This window comes from Suncus etruscus, chromosome 16 (genome assembly GCF_024139225.1).
Source record: "Suncus etruscus isolate mSunEtr1 chromosome 16, mSunEtr1.pri.cur, whole genome shotgun sequence".
NCBI lineage: Eukaryota > Metazoa > Chordata > Mammalia > Eulipotyphla > Soricidae > Suncus > Suncus etruscus.
In genome coordinates this window covers 46,108,227-46,129,588 of record NC_064863.1, presented here as the reverse complement: position 1 = coordinate 46,129,588, position 21,362 = coordinate 46,108,227, and the positions used below count along the sequence as shown (strand labels likewise).

At 36.9% G+C, this 21,362-nt stretch overlaps 1 protein-coding gene and 2 non-coding genes across 4 annotated transcripts in view; all 3 read left to right on the top strand.

The window, feature by feature from the left end:
* CLOCK (clock circadian regulator) overlaps positions 1-21,362 on the top strand; it is a 51,988-nt gene that overhangs the window by 20,548 nt on the left and 10,078 nt on the right. Inside the window, exons 8-18 of one of the 2 annotated variants that reach the window (XM_049789944.1) lie at positions 95-213; positions 2,011-2,093; positions 2,480-2,586; positions 4,799-4,946; positions 5,889-5,964; positions 10,298-10,439; positions 12,020-12,120; positions 12,759-12,848; positions 15,168-15,320; positions 16,827-17,036; positions 18,234-18,439. In XM_049789944.1, the coding sequence (XP_049645901.1) occupies positions 95-213; positions 2,011-2,093; positions 2,480-2,586; positions 4,799-4,946; positions 5,889-5,964; positions 10,298-10,439; positions 12,020-12,120; positions 12,759-12,848; positions 15,168-15,320; positions 16,827-17,036; positions 18,234-18,439 (1,435 nt within the window). The remainder of the gene's footprint in view (positions 1-94; positions 214-2,010; positions 2,094-2,479; positions 2,587-4,798; positions 4,947-5,888; positions 5,965-10,297; positions 10,440-12,019; positions 12,121-12,758; positions 12,849-15,167; positions 15,321-16,826; positions 17,037-18,233; positions 18,440-21,362) is intronic. The other variant, XM_049789943.1, reaches the window with a different exon arrangement.
* On the top strand, positions 7,130-7,232 carry LOC126033036 (U6 spliceosomal RNA). Its single transcript, XR_007504193.1, has one exon. It is a non-coding gene; the product is annotated as a U6 spliceosomal RNA (small nuclear RNA).
* LOC126033122 (U6 spliceosomal RNA) lies at positions 15,591-15,694 on the top strand. Its single transcript, XR_007504275.1, has one exon. It is a non-coding gene; the product is annotated as a U6 spliceosomal RNA (small nuclear RNA).

Genomic DNA, 21,362 nt, shown 5'->3' with positions numbered 1-21,362 from the left:
TGTATTTTCACCTGGTATTCTTTTAAGCTTGTAAAAGACATAAATGCTTGAACATAAAATTAGAATTTACTGGAAAACAATTTTCTTGTTTCAGTATCCACTTCAGCACATAATGGTTTTGAAGGAACTATACAACGCACACACAGGCCTTCTTATGAAGATAGAGTCTGCTTTGTAGCTACTGTCCGCTTAGCTACACCTCAGTTCATTAAGGTATGTTTTTGTGTGTGTGTGTGGTTTTTGGGTCACACCCGGCAGTGCTCAGGGGTTATTTCTGGCTCCAGGCTCAGAAATTGCTCTTGGCAGACACAGGGGACCATATGGGGCGCCAGGATTCGAACCGATGACCTCCTGCATGAAAGGCAAATGCCTTACCTCCATGCTATCTCTCTGGCTCTAGTTTTCTAATTTTATTGTCTAAAAGGGATTTCACTTACTACTATAGAAAATATGCCTGATTTTCTTTTCCAGAATGACTTGGACTTTCTACAAACTTAGTTTCAATGGTTTATTGTTTTATTTTTGTTTTGTTATTTTTATTTGGGTCACACTCGGTGGTGCTCAGGGCTTACTCCTGGCACTACAGTCAAGAATCACTCCTAGTGGGCTCAGGGGACAATATGGGATACTGGGGATTAAACCCAGGTCAGTCACATGTAAGGCTGCGGTTAGTACAGCCCTACCTGCAATACTATCTCTCTGGCCCCAATTCCAAATTTTTCAAGCAACTTATTTATCAAGGCTAAATCATTACATCATATAACTAACTTTCTTAGTGTCTAATCTTGGCATTTTACCAATGATTAAAAGTCACAATTGTTTCTCTTGTAAAAGTATAGGATATTCTTTGTAAAGTTCACAATCTGTATTAAAGGAAAAATCTAAATTTTAGGTAATTTTAAAATATGATTTTTAAAAATATATTCTTTAGAAATATCCAACTGGCTTTTTATTGTAATTTATATTTTTACTTTTATGTTTACTATATACATATAGTAAACATATATATATATATACATATATATATATATGTATATAGATATATATATATATATATATATATATATATATATATATATATATATATATATATATATATATATATTGGTTTTTGGTCACACCCGGCAGTGCTCAGGGATCACTCTGGCTCTACGCTCAGAAATCGCTCCTGGCAGGCTCGGGGGACCATATGGGATGCCAGGATTCAAATCACTGTCCTTCTGCATACAAGGCAAATGCCCTACCTCCGTGCTGTCTCTCCGGTCCTAAAATATATTTTTGTTTCTTGTGTCCAATAGCAGATGATTAAAAAAAAGGAAGTAGGAATGGCATGTAGACATAATACATGGGTAAAGCATTTGTCTTGCATACAGCTGACCCCAATTCAAGCTCTGGCACTAAGTATATGATCCCCTAAACACTGCCAAGACATGGTCTCTGAGCACTGCTTAGAGATGTGTAATACCCTCCCACACACACACACACCTAAAAAAGAAAGAACCTCCAAAATGAATGGAGCATTTAATAATAAGTAAGGAAGTAAAAAGCCAATAGAAAGCTATTTAGAAATAGCCTTCATATCAAAAATTATGATTTTATTAGGGTAACACCATATGTAGAGCTTAGCCTTTTAAACTATGGTTTATGACTCCATGTAGCATTATGTAACTGAATGTGGGGGTTGTCAAAATTATTTTTTTAGGGATCAGAGCAAGAGTACAGCTAGTAGGGTGCTTGCCTTGCAGACATGGCTAACTCTTGTTCAATTTTAGTACTTCTGCCTGCCAGGAGTGACTCCTGAGCACAGAGACAGGAATAAGTTCTGAGTAGTTGAGTATGACCCAAAAACAAAAAACAAAAAAGTTAATTATTGCCATGTTCCTAGAAAAAGTGTATGTAAGAATTGTGTAAAGAAAAGTCATCTAATTTTGACATTTATGATTAACAATATTTAGATTCTTCTAAGAACACAGAAGCATACTTGTAGATTTTTATTATTTTATTTTGCAGGAAATGTGCACTGTTGAAGAACCTAATGAAGAGTTTACATCAAGACATAGTTTAGAATGGAAGTTTTTATTTCTAGATCACAGGTAACATTTTTGAATTTCATAAAATAGTAATAATTCAATGAATTTTTTTAAGTTGTTGGGCAACAGTCAGTGGCGCTCAGGGATTACTCCTGGCTTTGCGATTTCAGAAATCGCTTCTTGCATGTTCGAGGGACCATATGGGATGCCAGGGCTTGAACTCTGGTCTGTCCCGGGTTGGTAGTATTCAAGGCAAATGCCCTACCGCTATACAATCACTCCAGCCCCCTAAATAATTCTCTAAATTAGTGGGTTTCAAGGACAGACTTAAAACTGGGATTTTTAGATACAGTTTTAAAAATAAAGGTTTCTGCAAATTTGACTTCTAGGTGGGCTATTTCTTATTATGGAAAAAGTAGTATTTACTAATTGCTTTATATGTAATTTAGGGCACCACCAATAATAGGATACTTGCCATTTGAAGTTCTGGGAACATCAGGCTATGATTACTATCATGTGGACGATCTAGAAAATTTGGCCAAATGTCATGAGCACTGTAAGTAGATTTTAATATTTCAAGTGACAAGACTTTTAATCATGTAAACAGATATCATAATGAGAAGATGATACAACTATTTTTGTGTTTTTTTAAATATAGGGGATTTTAAGTGGATATCCAAGTTTAAATAGACTTGAATCTGTTTTATATTTGATTTTATAATTATAAGTACAGTTTTATATTTTGGTGTCTAATAAACCTTGTTTATACTATATGAGAACTACATCTGGAGTAAGCAATAGATCGCATTGAAGATTGTAAAGTCATTATAATACTGTTTCATAACTTTTTATTTCCAAGTATATGGGTCTACCTAGAAGCAAGGTACACATTTAGAGAATCTCTCAGGTCCTAGTAAGTGCTAAAGTTTACCTTCCTTTATTGTGAGTAACAGAAGCATTCTTGTCAGTACTATTCTGAACATATTGTAGATATTATTCCTGTTTTATCTGCTTGGCACTATAGTTCTAGAAGGTAGATAGTATCTTGTTGAGCAGATAAAGACAGCAAGGTTAGTGACTTTTTTATAATCCCATCACTCATTGGTGGAAAAGATGGGATTAGTATTTAGACCTACCACTTTATTGGTTGTTCTTTATTTCAGAGGTATGTTTTAAGGTAGTTTTAGTGACTTCTGACCTTCCTCCATTTCTGCCTTCTTTGGGGTCTCTTAAAGCATTTTTACACATTCAAAATACTTTGATGAGCTATACTGCCCTCATTTTATGAGAATAAAGCATGATAATCTAACTACATGGAAGATTTTTAGAGTAAAGTCATTTTAGCACAATAAGAACAATTTATTCATTCCAAGAGATAGGAGGACTGTAGAGGTGAATGCCGTTAGGGAAATAACTACTAGCATGACAGTGTTAAAGAATGAGAGAAGTATAATACCTGTTGCAAATACAGGCAGGGGCGGAGGATGAGAGGGGCATTGGTGGTGGGAATGTTGCACTGGTGAAGGAGGGTATTCTGTTTATGACTGAAACCCAACTATGAACATGCTTGTAATCATGGTGCTTAGGGCCCTGAGAGATAGCATGGAGGTAAGGTGTTGCCTTGCATGCAGAAGGTCGGTGGTTTGAATCCCAGCATCCCATATGGTCCCCTGAGCCTTCCAGGAGCGATTTCTGAGCATGGAGCCAGAAGTAACCCCTGAGCGCTGCTGGGTGTGATCATGTGTAATCATGGTGCTTAAATAAAGATTTATATATAATAAAATACAAAAAAATAAATAAAAAGAACTGATACTTCTCTTAGAAGTTGTATAATTTTGGACAGTTTTATATACATATATATTGGTTTCCTCATTTAATCACACTCATGAAGAATCCTACCAACATTTTCTAAGCTTTAATCCAGTGAATGCCAGCTAGTCCATTAAAAAGGGTTTTATAGGGGCCAGAGAGATAGCATGGAGATAGGACATTTGCCTTGCATGCAAAAGGATGGTGGTTCGAATCCCAGCATCCCATAATGTCCCCTGAGCCTGCCAGGAGCGATTTCTGAGCGTAAAGCCAGGAGTAACCTCTGAGCGATGCTGGGTGTGACCCAAAAACAGAAAAAGGGAGGGGGGGTTATGAAAAGCAAAATGAGTAGGAAACACATTATTTTCCCTTTTTAATCTACCCACCCCCTGACTTTACACAAGAAACATGGCATACATAGAATTTGGGGGAAAATATCAACCACTTAATTAAGTTAGCAAGTTAAAAGGCTTCTGGCTTAAAATCTACAGAGAATGCTTTGAGAAACATCACAGCATACACCAGTTATGCAGAAAAAGTCTGGTTAAACTTTAGTATTAAATACTTCAAAGATTCAGCTCCTGCTGTGGTACCTATGGGAAGAAACTCAGGTGTGGCTAGTTTACTGCTGTTATAGTATCTTGACAGGAGGATGAAATAATGTAAACTTAATTTTTTGATATTAAGAAATGTAATGTTTATCAAAAGTATACAAGAAGGGCAATAACTGACTATAAGCTAGGCTACGTGGAAGAAGAGTTGTTCCAAAATTGCTTTGAAGCTTAAGTATTTCTGCAAAGTAGCATTTTCTTATTTGTATATTTGTATACACACATACATGAATATGTACATCTAAATAAATAGCCAGAAAAAATGTTTTCTATCTATAGATTAAAGAAATTAATAGTTTTTACTGAAAAAGAAATAACTAATAATGTGAATTGAATTTTTTCTCTTAGTGATGCAATATGGGAAAGGCAAATCATGTTATTATAGGTTCCTGACCAAAGGACAACAATGGATTTGGCTTCAGACTCATTATTATATCACTTACCATCAGTGGAATTCAAGACCAGAGTTTATTGTTTGTACACACACTGTAGTAAGGTAATAAATAATTCTTTTATAGAATTTTTGAATTACAAAATAATCCTTGATAAATTTTGCATGTAATTTTATGCGTAGTTTCTTAATGAATTATAACAATTTTTCCTATTCGTATATATTTTAGTATCTTATTAAACTTATCATTTACTTTCAAGTATTATATGGAAATTAGTATTAGATAATTCTTACCTTCAGGTTTTTTTTTTTTTATTGTGGTCAAAGTGAGTTACAATTATTTCACAGAAAATACTTAAGGCACATAGTAACAATAAATGAGGAGCATTCCCACCACTAGTGTTGTCTTCCCTCCACCCCTGTTCCCAGCATGCATCCCATATCTCCCACCTTCACCCCCTATAATAGTAGTGTGTAACTGTTCCCCCACTTGTACAGCTTGTTGTAAATTGGATATTGATTCTGTTGTCATTGACTGTGGGTTTAGTGTTTTTTAGCTTCAGTTTTACGATATTTTTAAATATTTTAAATTTTGATAAGAGGTAGGGATTTAGTTCTGCTCAGGGTTTATTCTCGACAGTGCTCGGCAAACCATATATGTGGTGTGTGATGCTGGGCCTCAAACTCAGGACAGCAGCATGCAAAGCAAGTTCCATACCACTGTACTACTACCTGCCTTCAATTTTGTGGCTTAGAACACAATTTGTAACAGACAGTTAAGTAAGAGAATTCTACTTGTAAAAGGAAAATTGGAGTAAATAGCCAATACCCTTTCATACCTCTTTATTTGAGTGCCAAATTTAGTTATGAATGACTTAAAATGGCTTGTAAAACTACTGAGATATAGAGAGCAATATATTTGAATTAAAATAACACACTGAAGATAAATTTTAGTTTATGTAGAAAATTGTTCAGGTTCAGGGAATGTTTAAAATGCCCCCTCTGCAGTGTTAAGTGATTGAACAAACTGTTATTTCCCATTTGCAGTTATGCTGAAGTTAGGGCTGAAAGACGACGAGAACTTGGCATTGAGGAGTCTCTTCCGGAGACAGCTGCTGACAAAGTATGTGTCTCACAGTTTATTTAATTATTTCATTTTATCCCAATCAAAGACAAGGCTCAATAATTCTTTTGTAACTTGATTTTACTACTTTATTTAAACACCATTGGGATTTACAGAGTTGTTCATAATACAGTTGTTTTTGTTGTTTTTGGCTTTCGGTGTTCCAACACCAATCCCACCACTAGAGTAACATTCCCTTTACCAGTTTCCCCAGATCTCTCCCACCCCCACGCTTGCCCGCTTGGCAGGCACAAAATAATTTACTTTATATTACTTGTTACAACTAAATGGTAATGGAATTACAAAAAAAAAATGGTAAAAATATAGGAAAATTGTATCTCACAATGGGGTCATTAAGTCTGTATGCAATTTACTAAGATGTTTGTTGCTAGTTATGCATTCTGTGTTACTGTTTTTTTGGTTTTTGGTTTTTGGGTCACACCTGGCAGCACTCGGGTTACTCCTGGCTCTATGCTTAGAAATTGCTCTTGGCAGGCTCAGGGGACCATATGGGATGCTGGGATTCGAACCACCATTCATCTGCATGCAAGGCAAACGCTTTACCTTCATGCTATCTCTCCGGCCCCCTGTGTTACTGGTTTTATTTGTGAAGGTTGGGTGGTTTCTATGCTACTTTCACATCTAATTTGGTGTGCTTCAACTAGACTCTTCAATACTAAGCAGTTTGGAGGTGTCAAGCATATACTCTCCAGGAATTCTAGGACTATGTAATTGGGCCGATGAGTAGACATGGTGGTGGCTTTTGAATATGTGCATGTGGCTGCTAAGCTTCTGGAAATATGGAGAGGTAGGAGAAGGCTGCCCACCCTTATTTTAGAAGACCCCAGAGTTTTCAGCCCCAAAATTCATGAACTTGGAATTGTTGGTATGGTGTTTTTGTAGAGATCATTCTTGAAGAGGTGAATTTGAGCCTTGGTTTAGCTGGCCATGCAGTTGCAGGGAGGGGGAGTGGTGCAGGGGTATAAGCAGTCCTGAGACTCAAGCCCCACTTCCTAGGAAGCCCCAGAGTTTTCAACTATGAGACCAAGTATAGCCATGAATTTTTGCGGCTTCATTTGCATCTCTTTTGGAGATAAAATGAGTCTATGGAGCTGGCTAGTGGGGTGACAACAACTGTTAGGATCAAGAATTGTTTACAACACGCTTGCTTTGTCAGCACATATGCTAAAATTGGAATGATACAGAGAAGGTTAGCATGGCCCCTGCGCTAGGATGGCATGCAAATTCATGAAATGTTCCATATTTTTTAATTATGAAAAAATAAAACAATTATATTATGAACAACCTTGTAAACCATGGTGTTTAAATCAAGTAAAAAAATTTGGGGGGTTTTAGGACCACACCAGCAAGGATTATTCCTGGCTCTGTGCTCAGAAATTACTCCTGGCAGGCTAAAGGGACCGTATGGGATGCCGGGAATAAACATTCTGCCACTATGCTATCACTCTGACCCTAAATATAGTGATTTTAAGAAGAATTTTTAGGACCATTTATTTTTGAAATATTTTATTTTCTCACTAATAATAGGATTAATTTTTACCCTTATTTTAAATTTAGAATATTAGAACTTTATATCCTGTTTGTTTGTTTGTTTCTTTTTTTTTTTTTTTTTTGAGTCACACCCGGCAGGGCTCAGGGGACCATATGGGATGCCAGGATTCGAACCACCATGCAAGGCAAACGCCCTACCACCATGCTATCTCTCCAGTTCCTATATCCTGTTTTTGTTTTACTTTCTTTCCCTCTGTTTTGGGGCTACACACAGCATTTTTAGGGACTACACCCAGCTCTGTGTGTTTGGTTTGCTCCTGGCAGTGCTAAGGACCAAACTTGAACATCCAGTCAAACTATGTGCTTGATCCCTTGAACTGTCTGACTTGTTTTTAAAAATAACTTTTTTTTTTGATTTACAGTACTATTATGGTATTTTTATTTTGGTTTTTGGGTCACACCTGGCAGCGCTCAGGGGTTACTCCTGGCTCCACACTCAGAAATCATTCCTGGCAGGCTCGGGGGAACATATGGGATGCCGGGATTCGAACCAATGACCTTCTGCATGAAAGGCAAATGCCTTACTTCCATGCTATCTCTCCAGCCCCTTATCGATTATGGTATTTTTTTTTTTTTTTGGTCTTTGGTTGATTTACAGTACTATTAATGTGTTCTCATAGATATGATTAAGTTAATGTTGTTTAATAAGATTATATATTAGGAGTACAATTTCACCTCTTCAAAATGCATGTTACTATACTCAAATACCAATTCCACCACCCTACATTGATCCTTCCAACCTTTTCACCACTCTCTTCACCTCTCTTGTAACCACCATGCTATCAGTTGGCAGAACCCAAAAGTTTGTTTTTGTTGGGTTTTGTCTGTTTCTTTACTATTTTCTTTTTTTGCTTTTTCTTTATTTGCTGTTTTCTTTAATTTAAAAAGAAATTATTCTTATTAGTTTTTACATAACATGGTTATAGTAGTGTTAATGTTTATGATTTTGATGACTGAAAGTGTCCAATGCCTTTGTAAGTGTTGTTAAGTCATTAGAATGTTTACTTTTCTGCTTATTTTTCCTTTTCAGTTTTAGTAACACTAAGGACATTTAGCTGTAATGCAGTAGTCACTATCTTCCATCAATGCAATCATGGAGTTCAATCCAGAATTCCAATACCTACTGGAATATTATTTCACAGTGAAATTCTGTACCCACAAAACAGTAACTTCCTATTCCTTCCTCTCTAACATGTTGGCAACTATAGGTTTCTCTATTTCTGTGGATTTGACTTTTACCTCACATAAGTGAATTGTGCTGTCTTTACCAATCTGTTATGACTAACTCATTTCACTTGGCATAATGTCCTCAAAAGTTCATGCATGCTGGAGCATATATCAGCATATGTCAGAACTTACATCCTTCTTGGGACAAATAATTCATAGTGTATATATACCATATCTTATCATTTCATCTCCTGATACACTTGAATTGCATCTATCCTTTAACTATTATGAATAATGTTGCAATGGCATGTTGTATATACATACTTGTTTTATATATTAGCATTCAAGTCTTGAATATCTGACCAGAATTGGAACTGTTGGATCATCCATTTGTAGACCTGTTTGGGGTTTTTTTTTCTGAGCCATCTATAATATCTACACTATTTTATATTCTATCAGTATAAGACTCCCATTTTTCTCTATATTCTCACCAAGATTGGCTATTTGGTATTTGAGGTTTTCTATAATAATCATTCTGATAAGTGTGAGGTGTTTGTGTTTTTTGTTTGTTTGGGTTTTTTGTTTGTTTGTTTGTTTGGTTGGTTTAGTTTTGATTTTGAGTCATACCCAGTTATACCCAGAGGTAATTCCTGACTCTGCATTCAGGAATCATTCCTGGTAGTGTTCAGGTGACCATATGAGATGCCAGAGACCCACGTCAGCCAAGTGCAAGGCAAATGCCATATCCGCTCACTATACTCTGGCCCCTTCATTGTAAATTTGGTTTCATTTTCCTAATGATTAGGGATGTTGAATATTTTCATGTATGTATTAACTATTTATATATCTTTTTTTGAAAAGTGCCTATGCAACAAGACCGTTGCCCATTCTTAAAATTTGATTTTTGGGTTTTGTTGTTGTTATTTGTTTGTTTGTTTTAAGCCATACCTGGTGGTGCTCTGGGCTTACTCCTGGCTCTGGGCTTATTACTCCTGACTCAGGGAACCATAGCCAGGAGTAACCACTGAGTGTCACTGAGTATGGCCCAAAATTTAAAAAAAAAAAAAAAAATGAATGTGTGTGTGGGTGTGTGTGGGTGTCTTCTGAAGTAGTGTTCAGGGGCCCCTGAGACCACTTTTAGTTATACTCAGTCCTGCCATCCAAATCTGCCAGGAATATATCTGACATTGCTTGGACCAGGCTTACCATAGATGGAACTCATATCCTTACATAAGCAAGATATGCATTTCTTTTTTTTTTTTTTTTTTTTTTTTTTGGTTTTTGGGCCACACCCTGTGACGCTCAGGGGTTACTCCTGGCTATGCGCTCAGAAGTTGCTCCTGGCTTCTTGGGGGACCATATGGGACGCCGGGGGATCGAACCGAGGTCCGTCCTAGGCTAGTGCAGGCAAGGCAGGCACCTTACCTCCAGCGCCACCGCCCGGCCCCAAGATATGCATTTCTTTACCTAATGTATATACCTCTGCCGTGTAGAAAAAGAACTGATTATTAACAGGAGGGATATGCCAGTGCTTTGCTAATTGTAATCTTTGAATTTATAGAAAAAATATATTAATTTTACTCTGCTTCCATAGAGCCAAGATTCTGGGTCTGATAACCGTATAAATACAGTCAGTCTTAAGGAAGCTTTGGAAAGGTTTGATCACAGCCCAACCCCTTCTGCCTCTTCTCGGAGTTCAAGAAAATCATCTCACACAGCAGTCTCAGACCCTTCCTGTGAGTTATCAATACTTTGTAAATAGACTTTATTCTTCAAGAGATGCTCCTTAATGGTGTATGCTACTGATACCAGCAGAGTTCATCAAATGCTCTTTTAAAGGATTTTGCATTTTGAAATATAGTGGCCTTTCTGGCAATGAGATACTTTGCTCACATTTAGCGAAGTATTAAATTAATAAATGACCTGTGAAATAGGTAATAAAGTTTGTATTATTTGTTTTTTATTGTCCCTCAAAAACAAAACAAAACTACTCCTTTATTTTGTAAAGCCAGTCAAGTTTGCTTTTATGAGTCTTTATTTAGTGTCTTTATGAAATATGCATAATTGTAATTAGTAATTCCTCTAACACTCTTATATCTCTTAAAGCTGTATAATAAGGAAAAAGAAAGGGTTTGTTAAGAATTACTTAACAGGGCCCGGAGAGATAGCACAGCGGTGTTTGCAAGCAGCTGATCCAGAACCAAAGGTGGTTGGTTCGAATCCCGGTGTCCCATATGGTCCCCTGTGCCTGCCAGGAGCTATTTCTGAGCAGACAGCCAGGAGTAACCCCTGAGCACCGCCAGGTATTGCCCTAAAACCAAAAAAAAAAAAAAAAAGAATTACTTAACATTTTGAGTAGATCATCAATGAGGCTAACATTTTTTAAATCTTTTTTTTTTGTGTGTGTGTGTGTGTGGTTTTTGGGTCACACCCGGCAGTGCTCAGGGGTTATTCCTGGCTCCACGAACCAATGACCTCCTGCATGAAAGGCAAATGCCTTACCTCCATGCTATCTCTCCAGCCCCCATTTTTTAAATCTTAAGGGAGACAGTTTTTCTACTGATAACTATTTACCTTGTTAAAATTTTCTAGAGATATACTGCAGGTCTCTAAAGTTGATTCATTATGATCAATTGAAACTTCACTCCCCATTACATAGTTGCCCTCAAAATGGAGTCTGGCAGTATTTGTCAATGGCTCAGTTCATATGGTCTGATGTCTAAGTTCATTCATGTTCTTGCATAGACAGATTGTTTTTGCATCTTGGCTATTTTGAATAATTAGGCCTTGAACTTGGGAGTGTTTGAGGTCTTGGTTTCAGTTCTTTTGAATATATAAATTCTAGAAATGGAATTGTTGGATCATCATCTGTTATGGTAGTTGTCTTGAATTTTTTTTTAGAAACTGTACCACTTCTACAATATCTGCCATTTTATATTACCACTGGTACTGTGCAAAGGCTCCACATTCTTGCCAAACTTAGTATTTACCTTTTTAGAATAACCATCCACACAGATATACTATGATAATACATTGTTGTTTTGATTTGCACTTCCCTGATGATTAGCAAGGTAAAACATCTTTTCATATACCCACTGGTCTTTCCTGTGTCTTCTTTGGAGTGGTAACTGTACAAGTCTTACTGGACTTCAGTTATGTTGGGTTTTAATTTTTTGATTATTGAGTTGTAAGACCATATTTTATTACTGAAAAGTGTTTTGTTTTATTTTTTTAACTGAAAAGTGTTTTGAGCTTTGCTTTGAAGACTACATTTTCTAAAATATTAACCTATTTTGTTTTTGTTAACTTACCTCAGCAACACCAACAAAGATCCCAACAGATACTAGCACTCCCCCGAGACAACATTTATCAACTCATGAGAAGATGGCACAAAGGAGATCATCATTTAGTAGTCAGGTAAACTCTTTAGTCACTATTTTGTAAAATAAAGATTTATTAAAAGATATTATTAAAAGGGAAAAAATCTAATTTTTCAGAAATACATTGATCTATTATTCGTTTTTATAAAAATTGAAATGTTAATGATGTAACACTCAAGCTCTTTTTTGTGAGGTAATTGTTAATATACCTTTAAATTGTTTTTCAGGTTAAATGATAGATACACTATAAAAACATCACATGTGAATACTTTGGGGTTTTGTTTTATCTATTTTTGACAATTATCAGCAATGCTCAGGGGCTTTTCCTGGCTTAGTGCTCAGGGGAAGCTCCCAGAATTCTCAATTGACCATATGGTACCAGGGATTAAGGCCTCTAACATGCAAAGCATGTTCTGCCTGCCCTACTGATCTGTCGGGAACCATTTTATATCTAAGTTCTTAAACTAATCACCTTCAGTTAAATTCAGCCAACTTGATTGAAAATCCATGCAAGATTTTTAGCAGAAGCAGGCATTTCTAGTGTAGAGGAGGAGACATGCCTGCATTCAGCTTAAAATAAAAGAGGCAAACTTGAATTCAGTTATAAAGACTACTTGAAGTATCGTGTATGGGAACAAACAACAATTCAGTGTTACTTTTTTATTTTGCTTCTAGTCCATAAATTCCCAGTCTGTTGGTCAGTCATTAACACAGCCAGTGATGTCTCAAGCCGCACATTTCCCAATTCCACAAGGCATGTCCCAGGTATTTTGTTTTGATTTTGTTTTGTTTTGTCTTTTTTTTTCAGTTGAGTATTTTTAAATGATACATCACCTTTAAACTAATGAGGATTTTTTAGAATTATGTGTTTATAGATGCAGTGAATCTCAATTGTGAGCTTTTAGACTCTGAGGCCATTTTTGATTGTTGGTGATTATAGGCTGCAACTACCCCTTAGTAATCAGTAGCCAGGGATTCCAAAGTCTTTGTGGTTACATGGAAGTCATACACAACCAATATTTAGTCCTGCTTATTGTGCTCTAACTGCCCCACTCTCTCCCCATGTCTGGGAAACATTATAAATTTATGTTATAGATAAAATGGCTGTGTGTTTTATTTTTATGGATCTTGGAAGAATTGTTTAAATGATTATTTGAATCAGTATTTCTCAACTAGGGATCATATGGCCCCCATAGATCCCTCAGAACATCCCAAGAAGGCCACAGGTAAAAATCATGAAAATAGCCCCAAGGGGGTAAGGGGTTGATAGCAACACAGTATGAGACTAGGGAAGCCACTGCTAAGACTGGACTCCTGGGGATGAAGCACTGGAAGGAAATAAGGTCAGAAGAGGGCCATAAGAGTGGTGGCACAAGCGGTAGGGAGTTTTCCTTGCATGTGCTAACTTAGGACAGACCACAGTTAAATCCCCCGGCATCCCATATGGTCCCCCAAGCCAGGAGCGCTTTCTGAGCACATAGCCAGGAGTAACCCCTGAGCTTCACGGGGTGTGGCCCAAAAACCAAAATAAATAAATAAATGAATGAATAAATAAATAAATAAATAAAAGAAGAAGAAGAGGGCCATAGTCAGAAATAGGTGAGCAACACTGGCTTATAATAGAACACTTACGTTGATACTAAATACTATCATCTGAATTTCTAGCTACTGTACCTAACCTACCTACCATATATCCTATCACAGTTTCACATTATTACCATATTTAGTTACAGTTTTTAATAGCATCATAAACTTTTATGAAATATAACAGAATTCATATGTATTTAAACGTGCTTTTAATTGTATTAGGTTATTAACCTCGGGATACTGAATACTAAATTTGTTATATTCTCTTATCCTAGTTTTTGGTTCTTATCAATCTCTGAAGTCAACCTATATAAGGATATATATATAAACCTATATGTAGGTTTATATATTGAAGATACACAGTATACTAATGCAAATTTTGAAGTGAAAAGGTCTTGGGAAAATGGGGGGATACATTTCTTATATTTAGGTGCATTTATTATAGGAGATTTTAAGACAGATTTTCAAAATTCTCTGAGTATTCAGGAATTAATGGAACCTATATTTATTTTAAATGTTGAGGCAACCCCAGATGTGGCCAAATTCAAACAGTAGTAATCAGAAGCTGTTTACAACTCATGTAAAACAGAGGGTTATATGAGATAGAAAACCTATATATAGAATCAGATAACTATTTTCATTCCTAAATGCATTCTTTCATAATGGTTTACTTTAAAATTTGATGGATGTTTGTGCTGATCTGATAAATAATTTCAGTTAAAACTGAGTGTAAAATGGTAGATTATGCCTTTCTAATGAAGTAGGAGCTCTAAGGTGACATTTCGGGGATCCCAGAATATGATATGAAGAACTAAACTACCTTTTTACTTGTTCATAGGTAAAAAATGCTAAGTAATTCGTATTCTTAAAATGGCCTAACTTAATTGTGGTAGCAAGCTCACAGCTAGTTTGAATTCAGGTCAAATTCTTCTAACATCAGTGTATCCTTAAAATCAAACATATCTAGTTAGAATTCAAAAACTATACCAGAAATCTAAATTGGGATAATATATTAACTCTTAGAAGTAGAGAATACAGAATAAACAGATGTGAGCACAGCTAGGTCTCAAGGAAAACAGTCTAGAAGTCCTCCTAAATCCCTCCCCTGTGTTATATGGGGCAGTGTCCCATTGGAGCAGGTGTGATCTATAATCACTGGATATCAAGGGAAGTCACTAAAGAACTGTGCAGAAAGTCACTCACTGGGATACGAATCACATTTGTTAGTGAGATGCCCATAGGATCAGTGGAGGCTTGTTATAAAGTCACCTGCTCCTGTATAGATGACTTACCTAGGAAACTGCCCAATAGGAAAAGGGAAAACGTCAGAGCTAGAAAGACGAACATTTGTCTTCACAGTATTAATACACAATGCAATCAATATATTAAGACCTGGCATAACATTCTTAACTTATAATAGCTTACTTTTCAGATTACATAATTTTGAGGATTAAATACTAAAAATGCATTCTCTTTTTTCCAAACATGGTCCTTTAGTTTCAGTTTTCAGCTCAGTTAGGAGCCATGCAGCATCTGAAAGACCAGTTGGAGCAACGAACGCGGATGATAGAAGCAAATATTCACCGACAACAAGAAGAACTAAGAAAAATTCAAGAACAGCTTCAAATGGTTCATGGTCAAGGACTGCAGGTAAACTGTTAAATTTGAAGCATGCCGGGGCCTGGAGAGATAGCACAGTGGCGTTTGCCTTGCAAGCAGCCGATCCAGGACCAAAGGTGGTTGGTTCGAATCCCGGTGTCCCATATGGTCCCCTGTGCCTGCCAGGAGCTATTTTTGAGCAGACAGCCAGGAGTAACCCCTGAGCACCGCCGGGTGTGGACCCAAAAAAAAAAAAAGCATGCCATTGATGTTTTTAGGTTTCTTAGGCAAATTAATTTTTCTCAATTAGAAGTGATATTCGTGCTCGCTTTGGCAGCACATATACTAAAATTGGAATGATACAGAGATTAGTATGGCCCTTGCGCAAGGATGACACGCAAATTTGTGAAGCATCCTATAAATTTTAAGAAAAAAGTGATATTCAAAAGATATATTTTATTTATTTGACATTTGACTCAGTAAATACTAGTTACCTATCCAGTGATTATAGTTTCTTTTTTTTTTTTTTTTTTTTTTTTTTTTGGTCTTTGGGCCACACTCAGGGGTTACTTCTGGCTATGCACTCAGAAATCACTCCTGACTTGGGGGACCATATGGGAAGCATGGGGATAGAACCACGCAGTCCTTCCCAAGTCAGCAAGTGCAAGGCAAACGCCCTACTGCTACGCCACCACTCCTGCCCAAAATTTACAGTTTCTGAAGAGAATTCATTCCTAAGGATAGCTCCCTTGGTATACTTGTTTCTCGAGATTAGAGGCATTTACCTCGCATGCAGCCAATTCAGGTTCCATCTGCAGCACCCCATATGGTACCCTAAATCTGCCATGTGTGATTTCTGTGCATAGAGCCAAGAGTAATTCCTGAACACCACCAGATATGGCCCAAAACCAAAAAAAGATTAGAGTCATCTTTTAGCAGCCTGATTTTTAGTAAGCTTAAATTCATACTACAAAATCATATTTGATATATAGATATAACATTAATAATGCAGTCATTTGGTACTTTGGTATAAGGGAAATTTTTGATGAAAACTGCTACTTTCTATGGTCACAAATTGGGGGTGTCACAGTTTTCTAAGAGTAATGCTAGCTGGGGGCTGGAGAGATAGAACAATGATAGGGCATTTGCCTTGCACGCAGCCAACTCAGGACGGATCTGGGTTTGATCTCTGATGTCCCCTCTGATCCCCCGAACCAGGAGCAATTTCTGAGCAAATAGCCAGGAGTAACCCCTGAGCATCACCAGGTGTGGCTCCAACCCTCCCCCCAAAAAAGAGTAATGCTAGGTGATATAATAAGTAGTCTTCAACATATAAAATGCTCAACCAAATAAAGGTTTTGGAATTTATAACATTTTTCTTATACTCATGTAACATGATAGTATGGCTTGGAAAAATATCATATTTTATTGAATAATTTGTTATTGTTTCAAAATATCTTAGTTTTATTGCTTGCTTTTTGCACTTACTCTGCTTTAATTTCCTATTTCTAATGCTCTCATTCTTACTTGTGTTCATCGATAATGGTCCCTTTAAAGATGTTTTTACAGCAGTCAACTCCTGGATTGAATTTTGGTTCTTTTCATCTTTCTTCTGGAAATTCATCTAATATCCAGCCACTTGGATCTATAAATATGCAAGGCCAGGTTGTTCAAACTAACCAGATTCAAAGTGGAATGAATTCTGGACACATTGGCACAAATCAGCACATGATACAACAGCAGACTTTACAGAGTACACCAAGTCAGGTAATCATAGAAAATACAATAGGTCTAAGTATTCAAGTGGTTAAAATATATACTGCTGTTAAGACAAAAATAAACTATACTTTGAACTACACGTACTTTAAAATTTAATGGTGGCATTATTCTGTTGAATGTGATCATTATATTTTGTACATACCTATTGCTAAATGACAACTTGATTTTAATGTTTTAACAGAATTCTGCATCTGCTTAAAATGAGCAGTGCACTTTGGGGCTGGAGGAATAGCATGGAGGTGGGGCATTTGCCTTGCATGCAGGGGGATTGTGGTTCTACTCCTGGCATCCTATATGGACCCCGAGCCTGTCTGGAGCGATTTCTGAGTGTAGAGCCAGGAGCAGCCCCTGAACACTGCCGGGTGTGACCAAATTTAAAAAAAAAAAGAGCAGTTCACTTTAATATGTTGAAATGGTCTGACTTTCAGGTGGACAAATAGACATATTACATGCACTATGTGGAGATTAAATTGTTGGAGTAGTTACGATTTCATCAGTTGTCTAGGAAATGGTAATTTATATAATCTATGATTCGAATTAAATCTTTAGGCTTAAAATAAAATATACAAATGTGTAGTGTTGGGTCTAGGCAATAATAGAATGGGTAGGCTGCTTGTTTTTTTTCATGCAGCAATTCATATTCCACTTCTGGTACTACATATGGTACCCTGAAGTCCTCCAGGAATAATCCCTGAGTGAGTTCAGATCTTGGAGTAAGTCCTGAACACTGCTGAGTGTGGCCCCCAAACAAGCAGGGCCTGGAGTAATAATAGCACAGCAGGTGAGGCATTTGCCTTGCACACAACTGACGTGGCATCCCATATCCCCCCCCCCCCAGCCTATCCTGAGTGATTTCTGAGTGCAGAGTCAGGAGTAACCCCTTAGCACACCAGGTATACCCCCTCTCCCCCCAAAAATGGGGTAATTTTGGTAACTGCACATTTAGCCTAAGTTCTTTGTGTATGTTTTATATCATTCCTATTCAGAAGTGACATTTTAGCCCTGATTTGCATCTTGTAATCAGATACTTAAAAGTAGTCCATTATCATTCTTCAATAGTAGATCACCCAGAATACTTACTGTACTTTAGTTCTATATGTCTTCTGTCATGCCAGTTATTGTCTGAATGACTTACTTTCTGAAGAAATGTTTCAGTTATTCTCTTTGAAATCATCTTTTTTCTAGCAAAGTCCACAGACCGTCCTGAGCGGGCACAGTCAGCAATCATCTCTTCCCAGTCAAACGCAGAGCACACTGACTACTCCACTGTATAACACTATGGTGATTTCTCAGCCAGCAACCAGCAACATGGTCCAGATGCCATCAAGCGTGCCACAGAACAGTGTCCAGAGTGCAGCTGTGGCGACTTTCACTCAGGATAGACAGATCAGGTACCTGTCATCTTTCACTCATCTTTCAAATTAGTAAGTGGATTGGTCCATAAGTGATGATTTATTTTTAAAACTATTATTTGATTATCATAATTATTGTTCTTGAATTTGAAATAAAAATACAGAATTGGGGCCAGATTACAGTAGGTAAGACATTTACCTTACACATGGATAACCTGAATTCATTTCTAATATAGACGTGACATCTAATATAGCAGTGACATCAATTAGGAGTTTGTTATGGAATGAGAGGAGCTTACCTTTCTTAAATTTAAATATTATACTAAATGATAAAACTATATTATTTCTTCTAATTTTCATTTTAAAAGATCTTTTATTTTCTTGGCAAGGGGAAAAAAGTGAATTATTAATTATTTGGTTAAGGGCTTAATAGAATTATAAAGAAATTATGAGGGTTTCTAAATTCAAGCCTCTGCCTGATATCAAATCTCTAATTAAAAATAAACACATATTTTCTCTTAAGTTTTGTGGACTATTATAAAAAAACTCCCATTTATGACTTATTTAAGTTGGAGTCCAAATAGCAACATAGACCTGGGTTTTGGGGGGCTGCATTTTCATATATTGGGAATTGTCTTTTAGCAAGTACAAGATCTCTGCAGTTTTTAAGCTTTTATTTAAATACTTTCTTTTAGATTTATTTCACTACAAGTAGGCTGCTGCTTTTAAAGTAAAGTTTCCCTTTTTACCTTATGAAACAGATTTTATGAAAATCTTGTTACTGACTTTCCAGTGGTAAAGAATACTAAGAGCAAGAGAAACAAATTCTTCTCCTTAAAACTCTGCCTTCCTTTTCCTTTAAAGGTCCCAAGACTAGACAGGAATAAATTGAGTTTGGAGTGCAGGCTTCATGTATATGGGGCTCTGGGGTCAATCCCTGACACCTAAGTAAATAGCACATTTTTCATTACAAACATTCTAGGAATACTAATAAAACTCACAGAAATGTATAACACCAATTTTATTGGTTTTCTTTCCCTCACCCATCCTAAGAATGGAAATGTTTATTTGATTTTACTACATTCATTTGTGCAATCCACAGGCATGGTGCCTTTCTCCACTTATTTACTTCTTCCTAGATTTCTTTATTTTTATAGTTTAAGTAATATGATTATTGAGTTTTAAAGCCTGAAGGGGGAAGGGAATCATTAATCTTCCACATAGTAACTGTGTGTAAATATTTGTAAATGCTTATCTTGTATGCAGACAACCCAGATTCCTCTTCTGGTACCACATATGGTAGCCTTGAGCCCTTGAGCCCCACTAGGAATAATCCCTTAGTGCAGATCCTGGAGTGAGCCTTGAGCACTGATTGACCACTTAGATAAATTGGGCATATTCTGTGTCCTAAGTGAAGTTCAGACAAGGAAAATTCATACAAAGTCATATTAAAAAGTCAATATGATAAATCCTTATGGGGTTGTTAGAAAAAAGCAAAGAAGCTCTTGGTGGCTGGAGAGAAGCTATTGACAGTAGTGAGAAGAGAATTATGAGGAGGAGAGTGTGTCATGGAGGGCAAGTTTGAGGTTTTTTTTGTTTGTTTGTTTTTGGTTTTGGGGCACACCCTGTGGTGCTCAGGGGTTACTCCTGGCTGTCTGCTCAGAAATAGCTCCTGGCAGGCACGGGGGACCATATGGGACACCAGGATTCGAACCAACCACCTTTGGTCCTGGATTGGCTGCTTGCAAGGCAAACACCGCTGTGCTATCTCTCCGGGCCCAAGTCTGAGTTTTAAAGAGCTACTCAGCTTTTAATGTACCTGTGTGGCAGGGATTCAAGGCAATTTAATTAAATCTACTCTCTGTTTTGAGTTATTTTTTTAAAATAATTTCTTTATTAAAGCACCATGATTACAAAAATGTTTGTAGTTGGTTTTCAGTCACTAAATATACTAAATGTACAACCACCCTTTACCAGTATAACTTTCTTGCCACCAATGTTCCCCTTCTCCTTCCTCCCTACCCTGCCTGACTTCAGGACAGGTTTTCAGTTTCTCTCTCACTATCAGTGTCAAGATAGTTGTTAGTGCAGTAATGTGGCTGGTCCTTCCAGTCTTCATCTCTACTGTCTCTGGGTTTTATTACAATACTGTTTGTTTGTTTGTTTGGTTTAAATCCACAGATGACTGAATGAACATAGGGTGCAGAGGGCATTTTTGTATTGTGTTTTTGTGGTCCTAGGATATATACCTAGGAGTGGTATTGCTGGATCAAATGGGAACTCAATTTTCAGTTTTTTTGAGGAATATTCATATTATTTTCCAGAAAGGCTAAATTTGACAGCATTCCCACCAGCAGTGAATAAGAGTTCCTTTCTTCACACTGCCAGCACTGATTGTTCTTGTTCTTTGTGATGTGTGCCAGTCTCTATGGCAGAAATGATACCTCATTATTGTTTTGATTTGTATCTCTCTTATAAGTGATGTGGAATATTTTTTTCATGTGTTTTTTGGCCATCTGTATTTCTTCTTTGAGGAAGTGTCTGTTCATTTCTTCTCCCCATTTGTTTTGATAGTTAGATTTTTTTTTTCCAGTTAAGTTCTAGTTCTGTCAGTACTTTGTATGTCTTAGATATTAGCCCCTATCTAATGGGACTTTTTTTGTTTGTTTTTTTGGGGGGTCATTTGTTTGTTTGGTTGGTTGGTTTTTGGGGGGCCACACTCGTTTGATACTCAGGAGTTATTCCTGGTTATGTGTCAGAAATTGCTCCTGGCTTGGGGGACCATATGGGACATCAGGGGATCAAAATGCGGTCCGTCCTAGGCTAGCGCTTGCAAAGCAGACGCCTTACCTCTAGCACCACTTCACCAGCCCCTCTAATGGGACTTTTGAGTTAATGTTTGTATATGGTATCAGTTAAGGTTCCCACTGCCATTTGCATATCGATATGTCTCTTAAGTTCT